Below are 22,377 nucleotides of genomic sequence, written 5' to 3'. Positions count from 1 at the left end.
AGGTGGCAGGTTAGAATTTGGAAGGTGGAAATGGAAGGCTACAGGGCCCCCTCCCCACTTCTAACCCCATGGAAGCTCATTAAAATGCATTCGTTGCCAATCGTTCTCCCTCAGCTGAGCTTACAATTCAGGATTGGCAACTGGTGAAAAAGAAATTGGGGGCAGGAATGTGTGATAGATGCTATTTAAAGCTCCTGGAAGCAAGCTGGGATATATACATCTAAAATATAAAGAAATGTAAAATGGTACCAAATACAAGAGAATATTTGTAGCTCAGGGTCCCTACTGCTCTTTGGGCTTGGTTGTTTTCTCGCCGATGTTTCATAACCCAACAAGGTAATGTCGTCAGTCTAGAAGGGAGTGGGGTTTGCGGAGGGGAGGAGAAAGGGGGAAAGGAGGAAGAGGAGAAGGAGGGGGGAAGGAGGAAGGCTATGGGGTCCTTGTGCTGTCTGAGCTGGGTTGTTTTCTTACAGATGTTTCATTACCCAATTAGGTTATGTCATCAGTGCTAGAAGAGAATGGGGTGGGGTGAAATGCTCCCGGTTTTGGACTGGATGGCCCGATCCGGTAGCGATGGCGGTGGATGGTTCGGAGAACTGGTAGCAAAAATCCCTGCCCCCCCCCCGCCTATGCCCAGCTGAGCCACACGATCATCAGAGGGTTTTTTTTTTTTTACTTTTAAAAGCATTTTTTTCTTCGGCTGAAAAAATGCTTTTAAAAGTAAAAAAAAAAGCCTGATGATTGCTCGGCTCAGCTGGGATCGTCAGAACCTTTTAAAAGCATTTTTCTACAACCTCTTCGGCTGTGGGGGTGGGGAAGTGTGCCTCCCCCCCAGCCCATTTTTGGGCTGAGGAGCCTGCTATTCCAAAAACCGGGTACAGGATATGCAGCCCCCCACCCTGGCTCGTTTTGGGGCCCAGGAGGCTTCAGGGAGGCTGCTAGTCTGAAAATGTGTGGGGGGGGGGTTGCAGCACATGTGCAGGGGCAGGGGGAGCTGGGGAGGGTAACATGCGCTTTCGGCACACACCGAGAAAAAGGCTCGCCATCACTACCCTCTAGCCTTTCTGAGCAACGTCTGTCCAGTCTCTTTTTAAAAGCCTCCACCCACAACTTCTGGTGGCGAGCCATTTCCACGGGTGTCGTGTCCCACTCCTCCTCTGACGGCCGGGTCGGGGAAGTCCGTATCAAGCGTGCCTCTGCAGCTTTGCCAAAGTTCTGTCAGAGTTCTCAGGGCAGGCAGGAGTCCAAGATGTGACTTCAGCAATCCAATTTAGACTTTGCCTGACTCAAAGAATGCCAGAAAGCAGATCCTTTATATAGGCCATGGGGTGTGGCTCCATGACTCAGCACTTATCCAGGCCTGCCCCTCCCTTCCTTTTGCTGACGTCACCTCTCCATTCTCCGGAAGCGGGGATCTCTCCAGCCTCCAGCTGCCGGTAATTCCAGCTCGTGACTGGCTTCATACTCCCCAGGCTCACATGCTGTGGGGGAGGGGCCCAGCTGCTCCGTTTGTCTGGGCATGGTGCCAGGACTGGGGGCTGGAGGCATGTCAGGCCATTCATCTGCACTATCAGCGTCCGGCAGGAGACGAGAGGGGCCCGGCTGCGGGGGGGAGGGGGGCGGCGAGCGAGGCACAACAACAGGTCGATTGTTCTCACCGTCAGGGAATTTCTCCTGAGTCCCAAACCGAGTCCGTCTTTGGTTCAAATGCATTCACCTTTTTTCCATTCCAGAAACAGAGAGGGAGAGCCCCAAGTCCAAACAATCTGCTTTGCCAGAGCTTCTCCCTCAGGAGAAGCAGTACGGGGACTTCGGGTCCGCGTTCTTGGGGGGCATGAAGAGCCCTTCCCTTAAGCAGAGCGCTCTCAGCTTCGACGCGTTCGACTGCGAAGCCGTGAGTGACATCGAAGACCTGAGACAAAGAATCAGGGATCTGAAATCCGTGGTGGAAAAATACCAGATGCTGCTGATCCAGTTCGATCTGATCGAACCGCGTCTTCCCAGCGACCCTCTGGATCACGGTCCGAGCGACGGGGAGAGTCCCTCTCCTGCAGGGTTCAAGGAAAGCGAGCTGGAGTTGACCAGCTTCTCCAACGAAACACAGCCGAAAGAAGGAGTTGAGGGTTCTTCTGGATCCGGTCCCTCAAACGACCGGACCGTCCAAAAGCTCAGAGAGTTGTTGTCGGAAAACGAAGCCGAGCTTGAGAAAGAGCAGATGGCCAACATGAAGCTGGTGGACGAAGTTCATCGTCTGCATGACAAGCTCAAAAGCGTGACTCCCCGGGACGAGTGAGTAGCAGCCTCTCAGCCTCGGAGAAAAGAGGTTTGTGGTTGGGTGCGCCTGCAAAACAACAACAACGACAACAACCATGGTTATAATACAGGTAGTCCTCGAACGTACGACCCAGGGGCAGGTTTCAAAACCCGTCGCTACCGGTTTGCTCGTGGGTTCACGCGCATGCGGGATGCTTCTGCACATGCACAAAAGCGTCCGGGTGGGTGGGTGGATCCTCCCACTGCCGCCGCTACGGGTTCGTCTGATCCAGACCGAACTGGTAGCAACCCACCAATGGTACGACCTCAACTCAGCCCCCAATTTCTGCTCTAAGCGAGATGGTCGTTAAGTGAGTTTTGCCCCCCCCCCACTTTTACGAACTTGCGAAGCCGATCGCTGCAGCCTTTAAGTTAGCCACAAGGTCGTTAAGCAAATCTAGCTTCCCCGCCGACGTTGCTGGTCAGAAGGTCGCAAAACGGGACCGCGGGAGATCCCTCCCCTCGGGGTTCTGCCACCGTCATAAATGCAAACCGGTTGGCCAAGCATCTGAATTTTGAATTCACGTGACCATGGGCGGGGGGGGGATGCTACAACGGTTGTAAGGGTGAAAAACGGCCCTAAGGCCCTGTTTTCATTGTAACTTTGAAGGGTCACTAAACGAGTGAGTCAAAGACTCCTTGAAGTGGGACATTTTGCAAACACCCTTGGTTTGGGGATGGTGTGCCAGAGATTTTACTCCTCTTCTGCAGCCAAGGACTCAGAAATGTGGTCCTTTTAAAGATATTTTTATTTATGGCTCGAATTTAGACACCACCCAACTCGCTTTTAGAGTCTTTCCAACGAAATCTGTTTGGGTTTTTCCCCCCCTGCTAATTATATTATGGTTTATAGTTTGATTAAAAGTAGCTCAAGATCTCCCACAACGATGAGTAAGTAACGGAATAAGTTATAATGGGTGCAACAGCATTGTTCTGACCCAGCTCCCCAAACATGACAAACCCTCTGATGCAAAAAGTTTCTCTTGCAGGCTAACAAGTCCGTCTGGCTGGAAGATGAATAGTTGTCTGCCACAATTATTCATCTCCACCCTCTGCCTTTTATCCCCAGAGCTAGAATGGGGCCTTGTTAGCAGCAGTGGCTCTTCTTTCCCAAGGACCGGCCCATAGATTTCCCCTGCTCTCCTCTCCTCTGCCTTCTGCACATCAGGCACTGGACCCAGCTGTTCCTCCTCCTCCTCCTCCTCAGCCACCTCCAGACCTTGGGGTTGTTGACTCTCCATCAGAGGGTTGATGGATGACCACCTCCATTTCTCTCTTTCTGACAGCTCCATTCCCTGTTCCCCCTCGGAGCTCCCAAGTTGCCCGATGCTGACCCTGATTCCCACGCCGCCGCCTCCTCTGTTTTGGCTGCTGGAGGGGCTGGCGGTCAAGAGGCCACAACAAGCACAATATTTTCATGGTATTTTTGGTGGCATTTCGTGGGGATGCGGCAACAGTTGTAAAGTGTGAAAAACGGTCATAAGTCGCTTTTTTTCAGTGCCATTGTAACGGTCCCTAAATGAATAGCTGTAATGCAAGGACTACCTTCTCAAAGAATTGGCTCCTCGGTTGGCTGGTCTGGGGTATCTCTTACGCCAGTCTGAAGAAATAATAATCATAATCATAACAACAACAGAAACAGAGTTGAAAGGGACCTTGGAGGTCATCTAGCCCAACCCCCTGCTCATGTAGGAGACCTATACTAGGGATACGAACTGCCAAACTGCCAACCTTTCTGATCGGCAAGCTCAGCGTCTTAGCCACTGAGCCACCTAGCCAGGCTAGGAAGACTCAGAAACTCTGAATTTTGAGGAACGGCCAAGAACACCAGCTCTAACAATCTTTATCTCTCCAGTTTAAGCTTTTTGTTTTAAAAAATGCAACATCTTCCCCTTGTGGAAAAATCAGCATTTTATTTACACTTATCACAGCCCAGGATAGGGAGGGGGGAAAGGATGCCCCTCCCCACATCTCTGTAAACGAAGTACAGAAATATATCAAAGAGACGAAGGAATGGAAAAATTCATTCCCGAGCCACAGCATGAAACCTGCTCTCAATTTATTTCCTACGCTTAAAGCCACGTTTGGTTAGATCCCGGTTAGCCAAGCTGACCGGAGAAGTGAAAATAACTTTGCAAACACCCGAATATCATCCTCCGTAACGGGTGCAGAGCTTCCGAGCAGCTTCATTTCTGATCTGATCGATCGATAGAGGGGAAAATTATCAAACAATTGGCGCCATCGATTGAAAGATTTAATTACTTTTGTCCAGATTTGCAAAGTTTAAAACAGGGATGTCTAATTTTTGGCAACTGTTGTGGTCCGCCAGCAGCCTACGGAGCTGGAGCAGAGTCAGACAGTGAGGAGACTGGGGAGGACCATGGGCCAGTCCTGGAATCCGGGGAAGGCTCGGACGAGGGCTCTGAGTCAGAGGCAGAGATGGGGACAGGGCCATCTGGGAGCGATGCACAGACTCCGAAGCCTCCAGAGTCGGATAGCAGAGAGGCAGAGGAACAGGAGGAGCCTGTTCCCAGTGCGCAGAGCTGCCAGAAGGCAAGAACAGTTAAAACAAAAGGGACAGCTCGGGAGTAAGGCCTGGAGATGATTGGCCCCTCCCATAAGGCTTAAAAGAGGAGCAAAGGCCTATGGGCCTTTTGCAGGAAAGCAACGTTGTTAATTTTGTTCCCAGTCGGCATCTCTGTTTGACGCTGGACTCCGTGGGGCTTTGCCAAGTAGATCTTTGGCAGCGTGTCAAAGGAGATAAAGGTTGGTGATTATCCTGAAGGACTTGTTTTGCAACTAATCAGTCAGCTGTGAAAGAATGTAATTCACAGGTGTTGCAGCAAAAAAGATTTTTGGGACTATTCATGTGTTTTAATGACCCAGCAAGCCTGGGTCACAACAGTAACTTCAACGCTTGCGGACTTCAACTCCCAGAATTCACCAGGCAGCTGCCTGGGGAATTCTGGGAGTTGAAGTCCGCAAGCATTGAAGCGTTGCCAAAAATTGGACGGCCTTGATCTAAAACATCCTGTGGGTTATACTGATCTAAAACTACCCTGGTAATTTTGGAAGGGATGAAATCTGAATTTTTGTTTTCCCGATCCAACACCTGTAGCTGGGTGTGTGTGTGTGTGTGTGTGTGTGTGTGTGTGTGTGTGTGTGTTTATGGTTTTTATTGTTGTCTACAGGTAGTCCTCAACTTACGGCCGCAATTGAGTCCACAATTTCTGCTGCTCAGTGAAACATTCGTTAAGCGAGCTTTGCCTCATTTTACGGCCTGCTTTTCCCCCCGCTTTTGCTTCAGCTGTTAAGTGAATCCCTGCAGTTGTTGAATGAGTCAAATTGTTGTTTTAAGTGAATCTGGCTTCCCTATTAGCATAGCTTCTCGGATGGTCACCAAAACGGATCACATGATCAAAAGGTCATGATTGTATGACCCCGGCACACTGCAGCCACCCTAAATAGGAGTGGAGTCGGTTGCCAGATGTCTGAATTTGGATCGTGTGACCAAGGGGAGGCTACGACGGTCGTAAGTGTGAAAAACGGGCCAATTTTTTTCAGTATCGTCGTGACTTTGAACGGTCACTAAACAAACGGTCGTAAATCGAGGACTACCTCTCTTGGGTTTTGATCTTGTTTTGGGCCAAGCTGCCCAGCGTCCCTAAGAGTGAATTAGTGAGTCACTAAACAAAATAAAGAACGATCATTTAGAAAAGGGTTTTGTTTTAAAGAAACGCTTGGCTGGAGCTGCCATTTCTGTTTGGCAGGCAAGATTTCTCCGCCTGCCTGCCGCTTCACGAGGAGTCCCGCCAGTGCCAGAAAATCCACGAGAGCCACAACATTTGTGCCACTTACCGACAACACCTGTCCAACTTGATCCGAGCTTTTGAAGATCTCCTGCGGGACAGCGAGGTGGATTACTATGTCGCCGAGAGCTTTCGGGAGCAGCTCAACCAAAGCGCCCAGATCTTCGAGAGGTTGGAGCACCAGTGCCTCTACGGTGGGTAGCCGTGGTCTTCTTGAGAACTTCAGCGACGGTGGTGTTAATCCTTCTGATTTTCTCTGCAGGCTTCACCACGTCACGTCATGGCTTCACGTTCTGTTGACCCAAAAAAAAGAAGGAAAAAAGATAACGGTTAATTTAGACCTCCTCTCCCAACCCTTACCTTCGCCAACATCATGCCATTTAGAGAGAGAACAGAACAGAATAGATTGTATATACACATGAATGGAATGGAATGGAACAGAATAGAATAATGTAGAAAGAGAATAGAATAGGAATAGAAATAGAATAGGAATAGGAATAGAAATAGAATTAGGAATGGAATGGAGTGGAATAGATTGTACATAAACATAATGAATGGAATGGAATAGATTGTATATAAACATAATGGATGGAATTGATTAGATTGTATATAATAATGAATGGAATGGAATGGAATGGAATGGAATAGAATAATGTAGAAATAGAATAGAATAGGAATAGAAAGAATTAGAATTAGGAATGGAATGGAATGGGATAGATTGTATATAAACATAATGGAATGGAATAGAATTAGAATAGAATAGAATAATGTAGGAATAGAATAATGTAAGAATGGAATGGAATGGAATGGAATGGAATGGAATGGAATGGAATGGAATGGAATAGAATAGAATAGAATAGAATAGAATAGAATAGAATAGAATAGAATAGAATAGATTGTATATAAACATAATGGAACGGAACAGAATAATAACTTTATTGTCCCAGAATGTACACTGATTGGCATACAATAAAATGACATTTCATTGCATACAGCTCTCAAAAGGTCATCACCTCCAATATACTCCACAGGAGCATGACAAAATAAATAAATAAATACAAAATTGTGCATATATCCACATATATGACCCAGAGAGATAACACAGTCTGGTTCGGATGTATACATGCGCATGACGAGAAAAACAAATCTTGCGAGCTTACCAGACGGATGGCCTAGGGAACAAAGCTGTTCCAGAAGCTGAGAGTCCTTCTAGAAATACTTCGGAACCTCCTCCAAGAGGGGAGCAACCGAAACAGCAATATCAGCAATATCCCGAATAATGGGAAGCGAGCTTCCTATAATCTTCTCCACTGTCCTCACCACTCTCCGTAGGGACTTTCTATCTGAGGCAGTGCTGTCACCAAACCAGACAGGGATGCAGTTTGTTAAAACGCTCTCCATCGTGCCGCTGTAAGAAAGTAGCCAGCACAGAAGGAGAAAGATGTGGTCTCATCTGACGCAGGAAATGCTGGTTTGCACACTTCACTAAGGGTGACGTTGGGCTACAGTTCCCATCATCCCTAGCCAGAAGGCTGGAGTCAGTCTGCTCGGAGAGGTTGAGAACAACACTCAGAGAGGGCTCAGGTTTGGGAAATCTGAACTGCCTGTTTACTTACTTTTTACTTATTTATGTAATTCCTAAACATTGGCTTCTTTTCGTAAAAATAGAATGTTTTTTTTCCATTTTTTAGCCTGGATTCTCTGACGGGCTGCTTGGTTTTTCTTGCTAATTGTAATTATTTTTTTTTCCTCCCTGGCTTTGTAGGAGAGTCAATAGAGGACGAAATGACCAAACTTTGCAATCTTGCCCAGAGGTAGGTGCTGCTAGAATGGCTTTTAATTCCACGTCCTTCTATAAGGACTCTCCCCTGTGTTTAAATCGTCATCTCCTTTTAATGACCCCATAATCCCTTGTGGGGTGGAATCTGGGCAGCTGCCCAGACTCCACCCCGCAAGTGATTATGGGGGTCATTAAAAGATGATGATGATTATGAGTGGTTCCCTTAACCTGTTGTGGTCCGCCAGCAGCTTGCGGAGCTGGCAACGGAGTCGGACAGCGATAAGGCTGAGGAAGAACATGGGCCAGTCCTGGAGGCTGGGGAAGGGCCGGATGAGGGCTCTGCATCGGAGGCAGAGATGGGACCAGGGCCATCAGAATGTGAGGTGCAGATTCCGGAGCCTCCAGAGGCTGACAGTAGTGAGGCAGAGGAACAGGAGGAGCCTGTTCCTAATGCACGTATGAGAAGAGCTGCCAGAAGGCAAGAGCAGCTAAAGCAAAGAGGACGACTTGGGAGTAGGGCCAAGAGATGATTGGCCCCTCCCATAAGGCTTAAAAGACCAGCAACGGCGTTTGGGCTCTTTGTCGGACAACAACGTTGATAGCCTTGCTTCTTGTCTTGCTGCATTTATTTCTTGCCGGCGTCTTCTGCTTTTGAACTTTTGCCAAGAAAAGCCTTTGGCAGTTTGCCTAATTAGACCAAGGTTGGTCATAAGACTGAAGAATTGGGTTCTGAAGAATTTGCTTTGATTTAGTTTGGACGACACTGCGAATGAGTTAATTCACAGCTGTTCTAATCAAGTCTGTTTATTTTTGAACCGATTGCATCTAATGCTACCTACTTGGGCCTAGGTCACAACATAACCATGGTGGCAAGAAAGATTGTAAAACGGGGCGAAATTAACAAATGGCTCACTTAGCAACAGAAATTTTGGGCTCGGCTGTGGTCGTAAGGCGAGGGCTACCCGGATTTAAACCTTCTCCATTTTCTTTCCCTGTAGCTTGTCTGACTTTGAGATAACCCAACACCTGCCTTCTTCAGAAGGGCCCATGCACGGAAAAGAAGAAGCGGAGAGCGGAAAGGGGAAACCAACCGCCACCCCAACCAAGTTTCCACCAGGTAAAAATTGGTCTGCCAGGGACGCTGCGGAAGTGACAACCTTGCCAAGTCAGAATAACCGAAGGACAGCGTTAGAAAGGGGGCTTGGAGGTCTTCTAGTCTAACCCCCTGCTCAAGCCAGCCGGCTGGACTTGGAGGCAAAACTTTCTGCCTTCAAATCTGTAGAGATTCTCAGTCATCCAGGTCGTGGTTGCCCCAAAGGTGCTTTTTGCCAGGAGGCAACTGGACTTCCTTGTTTTTTTTCTTTTTCTTTTGAAGACTTGTCGCTTCTCATCCCAGAAGCTTCTTCAGCTCTGACTGGATGGTGGTGGGAAATGGAAGGATTGTATACTCCTTGCAGACAGCTGGTCATTTGCATCCTTTCTGAAGGTCCTTGAGGACACTTGGAGGTTTCTCTGTGTCCTCAAGGTCAGCTGAGTAGTGCAAATGGTTGCTGTAGTCTGCGAGTTTCCCCCTCCCCTCTGGAAATCCATTCCTACTCCCCCACCATTCAAAGGGTGGTCCATCCCAAATTGTATAGCTAAAAGTCTGCGGATTCTCAGTCATCCGGGTTGTGGTTGTCCCAAAGGTGCCTTCAAACACAGAAGTTTTTTAAAAAGACACAATGCATTCATGGAGGATTGGATTGGTTCACCATACCGAGTCTTGATGTCTCTATGATATCTCCCCCAGCTTCAGGCAAAGTGCTACTAATACCATCTACTGGGTGAGATGACCACTACTAGAGCAGATTTATGAATTTATGGATGCTTCCGATTGGCCATTGAGGGACGCAGAGTGTTGGGTGAATCAGATCCTCGACCTGATCCTTCTTCTTAGATTCTTACAAGACCTCCAAAGGTTTTTTCAGCCTTGCTTTGACTCTTGAAGCAATAGCTTTATAGCAATAGCTTTGACTCTTGAAGCAATAGACTTCTATACAGCTTCACAGCCCTCTCTAAGCGGTTTACAGGGTCAGCCTCTTGCCCCCAACAATCTGGGTCTTCATTTTACCGACCTCGGAAGGATGGAAGGATGAGTTAACCTGAGGGAGGGAGAGCGGGTGTTAGATAGATAGGTAGGTAGGTAGGTAGGTAGATAGATAGGTAGATAGATAGATAGATAGATAGATAGATAGATAGATAGATAGATAGATAGATAGATAGAAATAGCAACAGAAATAGCAATAGCACTTAGACTTATATGCCGCTTCACAGTGCTATTACAGCCCTCTCTAAGCGGTTTACAGAGTCGGCCTCTTGCCCCCAACAATCTGGGTCCTCATTTGACCCACCTCGGAAGGATGGAAGGATGAGTCAACCTTGGGTTGGTCAGGACCGAATTGCTGGCAGTGGGCAGAGTTAGCCTGCCATACTGCATTTTAATCACCGTGCCACCATGGCTCTTAGATAGATATAGATGGATGGATGATAGATAGATAGATAGATAGATAGATAGATAGATAGATAGATAGATAGATAGATAGATAGATAGATAGATAGATAGAGATAATAGACAGACAGACATAGAGACAAATAGCCATAGCTCTTAGACTTATATCCTACTTCACAGTGATTTTACAGCCCTCTCTAAGCGGTTTACAGAGTCAGTCTCTTGCCCCCAACAATCTGGGTCCTCATTTTACCCACCCCGGAAGGATGGAAGGCTGAGGGAGGGAGGGAGGAAAGGAGGGAGGGAGGGAGGAGGGAAAGAAGAAATGGAGGGAGGGAGAAAAGGAAGGAAGGAAGAGCAATAGCACTTAGACTTCTATACCGCTTCACAGTACTTTTACAGCCCTCTCTAAGTGGTTTACAGAGTCAGTCTCTTGCCCCCAACAATATGGGTCCTCATTTTACCCACCCCGGAAGGATGGAAGGCTGAGTCAACCTTCTGAGGTCCTTACCTGGCTGCCAAAGGCTGTTCCAGCTCTGCTTTGCCTCTTGAAGCCTCGGAGAGATGCTAACTATTCCACCCGTGGTTTCCTCTTCACCTGTGATTTGTGGATTTCTTTTTAACAAACAACTGGTCTTTTTTTAAAAAAAGGAAAAAAAGAAACGCCTGTAAACTGCTAACCCAATAATCAGCAGGCCAAGGATTAAATTCTAGGCTTTTCAACGTCAGAGAAACCAGTCTCGGGTTTCTCCTACATTGCATAATTGATGGAGCACTGACCCAGAAATGCACACCTTTGGTTGCCTTCAGGTCGGAATCTGGAGGCTCAGGTGACGACCGGGCAACGCCGAAAAACATTGGGTGACGGCCGCAAGAGTTTGGAAGTTTTGGGGTGGGTGAGCAGAACAAGCCGGGGTAGGCAGTGAACGCTACTGGAGCAAAGCAGAAATGCACAGCAGGTGGAGAACGGTCCGTTGTTCCATGCATTGCACCCTCAAAGGTATCTGGGCGGAAGAACCGACATCCCTTGGTGCTTCGTTTTTGGTGGCGCACGGTCCCTTAGCGGGCTTATCCTTCTATGTGGGGAGGCGGGAGGCGTCAGCTGAAAGCAGAGCATATCGCAGAGTGATGCGCCTGAAATGGGACGAGCCACATGGGCTTTCTGACTTCTCCAGCCTGCCTGGGTCGTGGGAATCACTAGGAATTGGAGACCCAATTTTTTGGGAGGGACTAGGATGGGACTTGCTATTCGAGGACAGATCCTGGATGGGCGGAGGAAGGAGGTGAAGGAACGGGAGGGGTTGGTGGTGGTAGAGAAAGGAGGCCCGTAGAGATGGAATTCACGCGATGAATCGGGGTATTATGGTCTGCGCCGATTTGAACATAGAATAACAAGAGTTGGAAGGGACCTTGGAGGTCTTCTAGTCCAACCCCTTGCTCAGGCAGGAAATGCTATACCATTTCAGGCAAACAGTTGTCTAATCTCATCTTAAAAAGCTTCCCGTGTTGGAGAATTCACAACTTCTGGAGGCAAGTCGTTCCACAGATTGATTGTTCTCACTGTCAGGAAATTTCTCCTTAGTTCTAGGTTGCTTCTCTCCTTGAGTAGTTTCCCTCCATTGCTTCTTGTCCTGCCTTCAGGTGCTTTGTTTTAGTTACTGATGAGAGAAAGTGGAGAAAAGGTTGTGTTTTCCTATACAGTTGTGCCCACCGATGTTTTAATTTAGATGATTTTTTTTGAGGGGTACCCCATAATTCAGGAGTGAGTTGAGCAGCTAAGCTGGGAAAGCAATTTTGTTGTGTTCAGTTAAGAGGAATTCTAATATCATCTAATGCTGATCGCGTCAACTGCCTGTCACCCTTTCTAGTCTTCTTTTTTAAATAAGTTTTTTTATTTATAATTTAACACAACGTAACTTAACAAACACAAAGCACATTCTTGCTCTGTCTTTTAATCCAGTTTTATTTTCTTTCGTTTTATATGGCGCTTCAATCCAAAGAACTCTTAAGTGGCTACATTTTTTTTAAAAAATTACTAACTAGTTTTCTAGATACCTTGCAGTCCAACAAAGCTCCAGGCACCTTCCTTCCTCCCGTCCACCTCCTGCTGTCCATCTTCGTTCGTTTCTAAGTTGTCCGCCTTCCGAAGGGAGGTGGCATCAAAGAATAGAATTGCTTGAGCAGAAGGCTTTTTAGGTGGACAAGATGAAGTTAGGCCTATGTGTGACGTAGTTAAGGGACATCAGGGGTCTCCCGCAGGGCCTGGGGGTGATGGATACTGTTTTTGAAGCTTTCCTCCCAATATCTGGAAGGACCATCACTGACCGCGGAGGATTTGCAGCATGCTTAGCTTCCCGTGCTTCCCGGCTAAGCTGATTCAGCCAATCTCTGGATTTTCTTCAGAGCCTTTTTTTTTTTTAATTGAAAAAGTTTTACAAAACTTTCCCACCCTTTCCCCCCCCCCCCCCCCGATTTCCCGGAACAAGCACAAGGTATAGTTTAAAAATAAAACAAACATATACTAAAAACTTTTCCCTCCTAACTCAATTATACTCCTACAATTCTCATCAAATCCTAACCTCCCCCAAAAACAATCAGAAGTAATACATCCTAATCATTCAAAGGCAATCTGATAACTCTTAGTCTGATATCTATTATGAATATAGTCAATGGGCCTCTGTGGCTCAGACTGATAAGACAGTCTGTTATTAACAGCAGCTGCCTGCAATTACTGCAGGTTCAAGCCCCACCAGGCCCAAGGTTGACTCAGCCTTCCATCCTTTATAAGGTAGGTAAAATGAGGACCCAGATTGTTGGGGGCAATAAGTTGACTTTGTATATAATATACAAATGGATGAAGACTATTGCTTGACATAGTGTAAGCCGCCCTGAGTCTTCGGAGAAGGGCGGGATATAAATGCAAATTAAAAAAAAATAATCCATTTTTTTCCCATTCATTTAAATATCTTTCTTGCGTATTGTCTTTCAAAAAGGCTGAGATTTTTGCCATCTCAGCCAAATTGGTAACTTTCAATATCCATTCTCCTATTGTGGGTACTTCTTTTTTCTTCCAATTCTGTCCTATCAATAATCTTGCACTGTTATTACATTTAAAATCAGTTTAGTCTCAATTACTGTACAGTCCGCGATAATTCCCAGCAAAAAAAAAACTTGTGGCAGGAACTTTATCTTCTTTTCCAAAACGTTTTGTAGAATCCACCAAATTCTTATCCAAAAAGCCTTAATATTTTTACAAGTCCACCAAATATGAAAATATGCAGCGTCATCACAATTACATCTCCAACATTTTGCTTGCATATCTGGATTTTCTTCAGAGCTTTTGATGGAGCATCTCCAGGAAATACGCCTGCTGAGACACCGGCTAGAAGATTCCATAAAAACCAACGAACATCTGAGGAAGCAGCTGGAGCAACAGGTCTCCGCTCCTGTCCCAGACCAAGGTAGGAAAAAAAGTCCTCAATGACCCATGGACTCTACTCCGGTGGTAGGCGGCTGCTCACTGGTGCTAAATTTACGTTTTTGGTGCTGCCCATTATCCCATACAAGTCATCCAGAGGACACCACGTTTAGAAACATCAGGGCACTGATGGTCATCCTTGGTCATTACCCAGCACTGATGATGTTCCCTAGTTGGGTAATGAAACGTCCACAAGAAAACCACCAAGCTCAGAGAGCATCAAGGACTCCATAGTCACTGTTGCCGTCCTTCTTCTTCTCCTCTTCCCCTTCTAGTACCGAACATGTGTGTAATGAAATGCCTGAAAGAAAACCACCAAGCTCAGAGAGCATCAAGGCGGCTCCCTCCTTCTCTTTCTCCTTCTTCTGGGAGAAATACCTGTGTAGGATATTGGCCTATTTGACAGCATTGATAGAAAAGTATCTTCGTTGTTCAGGGTTGAATAGTCGGGTCTTTGATGCTCTCTCTCTTTCTTCGGTGGTTTTCTTGCAGCTGTTTTATTATCCAGCTAGGTGTCATCAGTACTCCCACCTTCACTGATGATGTTATCCATTTGGGTAATGAAATGTCTGCAAGGAAACCACCAAGCTCAGAGAGGTTCCCCGAGTTCAACCCTGAGCTATAAATATTCTAGCAGAGCAGAGCAGTGGTGAAATCCTCCTAGGATCACCACCGGTTCGCTGCCCACGCATGCACGGGGCACGCGTTGCACATGGAAAAACAATTTGTCACAAGTAAGTAGAACAGCAATGGGTGGGGGGGGAACAGCTGTGCTGCGCGATTTAGCTTTGCTAGAAAGCAGGATTTCCTGCTTCCTAGCGAAGCTAAACTGTGTGACACAGCTGATAGTTGGAAATACCGGTTTGGATGAGCCAGTAGCTTTTTTTAAACTACCGGTTCGCCCAAACCGGTAGCTTTTTTAACTACCAGTTTGCCCGAACCAATAGCGAAATCCCGGTTCACCCAGACTGGGATGAATCAATAGCATTTCACCCCTGGAGCAGATGTGTGTATATGTATGTATATTAGGGGTGCTATGCAGCAGGTTCTGACAGGTTCTGGAGAACCGGTAGCGGAAATTTTGAGTTGTTCGGAGAACCGGCAAATATCACCTCTGGCTGGCCCCAGAGTGGGATGGGAATGGAGATTTTGCAGTATCCTTCCCCCAAGAGTGGAGAGGGAATGGAGATTTAGAGAATCCTTCCCCCAGGAGTGGGTAGGGAATGGGGATTTTGTAGTATCCTTCCCCCAAGAGTGGAGAGGGAATGGAGATTTAGAGAATCCTTCCCCCAGGAGTGGGTAGGGAATGGAGATTTTGTAGTATCCTTCCCCTGGAGTGGAGAGGGAATGGGGATTTAGCAGTATCCTTCCCCTGGAGTGGGGAGGGAATGGAGATTTTGCAGTATCCTTCCCCCAGGAGTGGAGAGGGAATGGAGATTTTGCAGTATCCTTCCCCCAGGAGTGGAGAGGGAATGGAGATTTAGAGAATCCTTCCCCCAGGAGTGGGTAGGGAATGGAGATTTTGCAGTATCCTTCCCCCAAGAGTGGAGAGGGAATGGAGATTTAGAGAATCCTTCCCCCAGGAGTGGGTAGGGAATGGGGATTTTGTAGTATCCTTCCCCTGGAGTGGGGAGGGAATGGGGATTTTGCAGTATCCTTCCCCCAGGAGTGGAGAGGGAATGGAGATTTTGCAGTATCCTTCCCCTGCCACGCCCACCAAGCCACACCACACCCACCAAGCCACGCCCACAGAACCGGTAGTAACAAAATTTGAATTCCACCACTGGTATGTATGTATGTATGTATGTATGTATGTATGTATTTGCATTCCTGTACTAACCACAACGCTGATGATACTTCTCTCTGTTTGTGTTTTGGCTGGGGCAGTTCCCTTCTAAAACGCTCTTTTTTTTGCTTTGCAAACAACAACAACAACCCGCCGTTGTCATCTTGCAACAGTAGCCCCTTTCTCTGCCAAACCGATTGACCGGCTTCTGTCAAGGCAGCTGGAATCTCTTGGGTCAGCAGGAAAGATCAACACCAGCCAGCCACAGTCCCCCTTAAAACACACACACACACACACATACCTGTGGCAATTTTCCTGGAGTGTTGAAAATGACAGCAAAGCTGTCCGTTTTTATAATCTCTGGCCGGTAGCCCAGGCTAAGCCGAGTGGCCTCGTTTCCCGCCATTCCCATTATCGGCAAAGGATGATATGCAGCCTGGCTGATATTAAGGCCAGGATTCAAAGCCTGTTTAGGATGACTCGCTGCAAAGTCCAGCTGGATTCCATTCTTTTGCCCTCTACCCATCAGAATAAATTGGAGCTTTTCTCTCTCTCTCTCTTTTCCTTTTTTGTAGTTTTACCTCCCTCCCTGCTTTGTTTAGATTGTTTCATCCAGGGAGGGAAAAGTCGAATCTTTGCTGGACCCAAAGATAACTCTGAAATCCATTTTATGTATATATTTACAGACTTTGCCAATCCTGGCATCCGTGCGTCGGAGCAACTGAATTCCCTGACGTCTGAAATTCATTTCCTGAGGAAGCAGAACCAGATGTTGAACGACATGCTGGCGAAAGGATCCAGAGGTGAGATAAGACGTGTGGACATGGGGAGGGAAAACGGAGAGGTTTGAACCTTTAAAGTTGGAAAGCGGTAAAAGTTGCTTACCTTCCATTTTTCACCTTGTCTTCTAAAGAAGATGTTTTTATCGGAGGAGCTTCTCAGTCATCCAGGTCATGATTGTCCCAAAGGTCCTTTTTCAAAAGGCCACTGGACTTGGTTTTTCCTTGAAGAGGTTTCGCTTCTCATCCAAGAAGCTTCTTCAGTTCTCCAGAAGGCCACTGGACTTTCTTTTTCCTTGAAGAGGTTTCGCTTCTCATCCAAGAAGCTTCTTCAGTTCTCCAGAAGGCAATTGGTTTTTCTTTGAAGATGTTTCGCTTCTCATCCAAGAAGCTTCTTCAGTTCTCCAGAAGGCAACTGGACTTTGTTCTTCCTTGAAGAGGTTTCGCTTCTCATCCAAGAAGCTTCTTCAGTTCTCCAGAAGACAACTAGACTTTGTTTTTCCTTGAAGAGGTTTCGCTTCTCATCCAAGAAGCTTCTTCAGTTCTTCAGAAGACAACTAGACTTTGTTTTTCCTTGAAGATGTTTCACTTCTCATCCAAGAAGCTTCTTCAGTTCTCCAGAAGGCAACTGGACTTTGTTCTTCCTTGAAGAGGTTTCGCTTCTCATCCAAGATGCTTCTTCAGTTCTTGGATGAGAACCGAAACATCATCAAGGAAAAACAAAAGCCCAGTTGTTTTTGGAAAAAGCACTTTTAGGACAAGATGCTTCATTAAGTGTCTTTTTGGAATCGGAGGAAGGACAGGATTGGCAAAACGATGCGCGCCGTAGAAGAAAATGCATGCGTTATTGACTTTTCATGTTTTGCAACATTTTGCACCCATCAATTGGAACCGTTTCACGATTGGCTCTTGCAAACCTGAGGCTGAATCTGTGTTATACGGGAGAAATAAACCTCTTTTTTTTTTTCCTCCCCTGCTCATCACCCTCTGAGCTATTTCAAGAGTTACATTTTTATCCTTTCATGCAAGTTGTCTTTTTTTTTTTAGCCGCACCACCAAAGAAAATTGGAAACGCAAAAGTCTTAAATGACAGATCGGTTTCTTGTTTGTTTGCTGCAGGGAGGGTAGAGCTCTACGTCTCGCATTTAAAAACAAACAACCCGATTCCCAGAGCGCTATAGGTTAGTCCTCAGACTTACGTCCGCAATTCAGCCTAAAATTCCCCTCGCTGAGCGAGACAGTTGTTAAGTGAATTTCGCTTCCATTTTATGGTCTTTCCCGCCACAGTTCTTAAGTGAACCACGGCAGTCGTTAAGTTAGCAACGCGGTTGTTAAGTGAATCTGGCGTCCCCGTTGACTTTGCTTGCCAGACGGTCGCATAAAGGGATCCGGTCACTAAATGAACTGTTGTAAGTCGAGGACTGCCTATACCTTGTAAGGGTAGTGCCATCTTGCTTGCATTTAGGAAAGCACTGGAGAGCTTACGCACCGTGTTTTCTATCTTGGTAAAGCCACACTTGGAATATTGCATTCAGTTTTGGTCGCTATGATGTAAAAAAGATGTTGAGACTCTAGAAAGAGTGCAGAGAAGAGCAACCAAGAGGATGAGGGGACTGGAGGCTAAAACATACGAAGGACGGTTGCAGGAACTCGTATGTCTAGTTTAATGAAAAGAAGGACTAGGGGAGACATGATAGCGGTGTTCCAATATCTCAGGTGTTGCCTCAAAGAAGAGGGAGTCAAACTATTCTCCAAAGCACCTGAAGGCTGGACAAGAAGCAATGGGTGGAAACTAATCAAGGAGAGAAGCAACTGAGAACTAAGGAGAAATTTCCTGACAGTTAGAACAATCAATCAGTGGAACAACTTGCCTGCAGAAGTTGTGAATGCTCCAACACTGGAATTTTTAAAGAAAATGTTGGATAGCCATTTGTCTGAAATGGTTTCCTGCCTGGGCAGGGGGTTGGACTAGAAGACCTCCAAGGCTCTGTTGTTGTTCTTGTTGTTGTTGTTATTATTATTACACTTGGCCAATAAAGAAGTCTATTTCTATTTCAGATTTTTCTATTTCTAGAATTTCTGTTTCTATTCTTTCTATTCAGAAGGCCTTGAGACTCACCTTGTAGAGAAGCAGAAAGAAAACGAAGCGTTGCGAGAGTCCTTGACTCAGAAGCACCTGGCCGTTGAGGGTCTTCAGAAGGACCACGAGCTTCTCAAGAAGGAGAACGAGAAGCTGCAGGAGCAAGTGGGGAAAGGAGAAGTCGCAAACGAGGGTCTGACCCACGAAATTTACAACGTCAGGAATGAACTGAACAGGTAATTCTTAAATCTGAGGATGGGGAAAACCTTATGGTACAGAATGGGACTGATGAATCAATTGTTTCCCAGATGTTGGTGGAGATTCTCCATCATGCAGGTCATGGTTGTGTCAAAGGTGCTATTCCGAAAGGCAACTGGACTTTCTTTGTTTTTTCCCTTGGGAAGTCTTTCACTTCTCATCCAAGAAGAACTGAAGAAGCTACTTGGATTAGGATCCAAGAAGAAGCTTCTTGGATGAGAATCCAAGAAGAACTGAAGAAGCTTCTTGGATGAGGATCCAAGAAGAAGCTTCTTGGAGGAGAATCCGAGAAGAACTGAATGAGCTTCTCGGATGAGAATCCAAGAAGAACTGAAGAAGCTTCTTGGATGAGAAGCAAAACATTTTCAAGGGGAAAAACAACAACCAAGAACATCCAGTTGCCTTTTGGAACAGTTTTCCAGATGTTGGAAAACATCTTTGAGCTGTTTTCCAGATGTTGCTAAACAAAAACATTGTTCCTCATTGGGTGGACTGAGAGTCCCATTGGGACATGGACAGATTCTTCTCCCACAGGGTTGAATGTTAGACAAAGACATGACAACTAGAGTTAGGACGCAGATGGTGTTGTGGACTTGTATAGACTTGGAAGACCAAGTTAGATGAATCACCCCAATGTCCACTTCTACTATGGAAAACCAGGTTCTAGGAGGAAAGGTTTGAAGGAAACTTCTCAGGACAACAAGGAGGGCGTTACCACAATCAGGTCACCCTTCGTGATGTGGAATTGTAAGCCCACGCTGACCAGTTTGCTTGGGACCTTCCAGGTTGCAGATGGAGCTGGCCACCAAGCAGCACCAGCTGTCGGAGAGCGACAAATTGTTGTGCTCGTTGCGAGTGGAGCTCAAGGTGTATGAAAAGTTGGACGAAGCTCTCCAGAACGAGAAAGGTAAAGGTACCAGATACAAATAAGAAGAATGTTGGGTTCTTCTACAGAAGGGTAATTGAAAAGGCAATTTGAGTATTGAAGCCCAGAGGAAAGGAGACAGTTTTGGGTATGCAGGCATTTATGGACCTTCTCTCTCCATCCATTGGTTCACCTTCAAGATTGGGCAATCCATCAATGTGTCCATGGGCAAAATCCCTGTTCTGACCTAGGCTTCACAAAAGCACGAAGCAGACTCCTGGTCCCGACAAAACCCCTTTTTATTAAGCTAACGTGAATTCCTCTCATTCACGTCCAGCAAAGTCCCAGCAAACAGTCTTCCCAGGCTGAATTTACAACCACAGACCTTATCAGGCTTGGAGAGCTGCCAGGCCGATATCTTCCAAATGCAACGCTGTACAAGAAAAGACTTGGTAAGGAATCTCTGAGAGTCACAAACAGATCTTCACACTAATGAAATGAACTAATTGTCTCCTGCAGACTCCACTCCCCTTTCGCTCCTCTTTATTCCCTATGGGAGGGGCCGTTCAACATCCACCTGTGCCTTTACTCCTGAGTCGGCCCTTGTTTCTTAACTGTTCTCTTCTCCTAGCAGCTCTGCACATGCGCACGTTGGGAACAGGCTCCAGCTGTTCTTCAGCCTCACTTATCCCCGACTGCGAAGGTAGCCGACAACTGTCAGACGGCCCTGGCCCCCTCTCTGCCTCCGACGCAGAGCCCTCATCAGAGCCTTCCCTAGACTCCAGGACTGTCCCATGTTCCTCCCCAACCTCCTCACTGTCCGAGTCTGCCGCCAGCTCAGCTGGCCGCTGGTAGGCCACAACAATCCTAAGGACAAGAGTCATATCATTATGGAAGGTCAGATAGTTAGGCAGAAGTAGAGATACCTTTGTCCTTTGCCTTTGGTGAATTTCACGGACGACCAGGGAACGAGTTCTGGATTTTCCCATGTCCAAAATCAGGCCTGCTCTATAACTCACACTGGAGAACTCTCGAGAGTTTTTGCAGGAGAAAAAAATGCTCACGTTCATGCGAAAGTATTACAGGTGGTCCTTGGCTTACAACTGCAATTGAGCCCCAAATTTCTGTTGCAAAGTAAAACATTGGTTAAATGAGCTTGCCCCATTTTATGACTTGTTAAAACATTTGCCCCATTTTACAACTTGTTTAACACTCATGTTGTTAAGTGAATCACTGCTGTTAACTCCGTAACACTGAGTTGTTAAGTGAATCTGGCTTCCCCATTGACTTGGCTTGTCTGAACGTCAGAAAAGGAGATCATGTGAGCCCGGGACAGTGCGACCTGTCGTAAATACGAGCCAGTTGCCCAGCATTTTGAATTTTGCTCTCATGACCATGGGGGGGGGGAGCTGCAATGGTTGGGTGAAAACCGGTCATAAGACGCTTTTTCCAGTGCTTTTGCAACCTTGAATGGCCACTAACTGAACTGCTGTAAGTTGAGGGCTACCTCTTGAGACCCGCAACTTTTAACGCGGGGTGTGTCACTCCATGTTTTGCAGTCTCCAGTGAGATGTTGCTGGCTTTTGAAAACTTGCAGGAGGGTATGGGAGGCTGTATTGGTGGCCCCCGACGTAAAGTTTGCGCTTTGCCAGGTTCTAAGAATTTTGAGTTCCTTGATTTGGGCGATCAGATATCCAGTTTTTCAAGACGAGAAGCTGCTTTGATTTTTACTCTCGGTTTCAGAGCTGGTATTCAACCGGTTCGGACTCATTCGGGCGAACCGGTAGTACCGCCTGGGTGGAATCCCATCCTATATTGCTGTGTTTTTGACATCGTACGGATGTGTGGATGGCACGTGTGAGGGAATTGCCGTGTTGTTTGATGTCGCAAGCATGCGCACACACACGCATTTCTGGTGCTGGATGAACCTGTTTTGGTCTGCCAGCAAGCCTGTGGAGCTGGTAACGGAGTTAGACACCAGGGAGGCTGAGGTGAGGCCAGGGCCATTGGGGAGAGAGGTGCGGACTCCAGAGCCTCCAGAGCCTGATAGTAGTGAGGCAGAGGAACAGGAGGAGCCTGTTCCTAATGCATGCATGAGAAGAGCTGCCGGAAGGCAAGAGCAGCTAAAGCAAAGAGGACGACTTGGGAGTAACGCCAAGAGATGATTGGCTCCTCCCATAAGGTTAAAACAGACCAGCAATGGCGTTTGGGCTCTTTGTCGGAAAACAACATTGGTAGCTTCGTCTACTTGCATTTATTTTTGTATCGGTGACTTGTGAAAGTTTGCCAAGAAAGGCCTTTGGCAGTTTGCCTAATTGGTTTGCGATAGGACTGAGGAATTTGTGTTGGGAAGAATTTGCTTTAATTTAGTTGAACTACTCTGGGAATGAAGTAATTCTCAGCTATTTCAAATAAAGTTTGTTTGTTTTTTCACGGACTGAGTTTCCTACTACCTACTTGGGCCTGGCTCACAACAGAAGCGGTCTCACCTCTGCTCGGTTCCCACCTTCCACATCGGCGTCTCGTAATGGGGACACTTTCTTATGGTTATTTAATCTCGCGCCAGCTTCTCTTTCTCTTCTCACCAGGCTCCCAAACGTCCTTCAAAATTTATAAATCGTCTTCACTCCAGTCCTTTAATATATGTAATTTTTTTTTTAATTTTTTTTTTTTTGCTTTGGGTATGCAACATTAGCTTTTATAGTCAAAGTGAAAAATAATTTTTGGCTCTTATTAAATCT

General features: G+C 46.5%; 1 protein-coding gene across 3 annotated transcripts in view; it reads left to right on the top strand.

Annotated features, from left to right (window-relative positions):
- Positions 1–22,377, top strand: part of CDK5RAP2 (CDK5 regulatory subunit associated protein 2) — a 106,933-nt gene that overhangs the window by 72,243 nt on the left and 12,313 nt on the right. For all 3 annotated transcript variants that reach the window (XM_058159129.1, XM_058159128.1, XM_058159127.1), the window contains 8 exons: positions 1,734–2,289; positions 6,084–6,316; positions 7,888–7,936; positions 8,901–9,019; positions 13,726–13,851; positions 16,341–16,457; positions 18,536–18,749; positions 19,557–19,678. In XM_058159129.1, coding sequence (XP_058015112.1) covers positions 1,734–2,289; positions 6,084–6,316; positions 7,888–7,936; positions 8,901–9,019; positions 13,726–13,851; positions 16,341–16,457; positions 18,536–18,749; positions 19,557–19,678 — 1,536 coding nt within the window. The remainder of the gene's footprint in view (positions 1–1,733; positions 2,290–6,083; positions 6,317–7,887; positions 7,937–8,900; positions 9,020–13,725; positions 13,852–16,340; positions 16,458–18,535; positions 18,750–19,556; positions 19,679–22,377) is intronic.

This window comes from Ahaetulla prasina, chromosome 16 (assembly GCF_028640845.1).
Source record: "Ahaetulla prasina isolate Xishuangbanna chromosome 16, ASM2864084v1, whole genome shotgun sequence".
NCBI classification, from domain to species: domain Eukaryota; kingdom Metazoa; phylum Chordata; class Lepidosauria; order Squamata; family Colubridae; genus Ahaetulla; species Ahaetulla prasina.
Note: the sequence above shows the minus strand (reverse complement) of the source record. Positions and strands in the feature narration are given on the sequence as shown.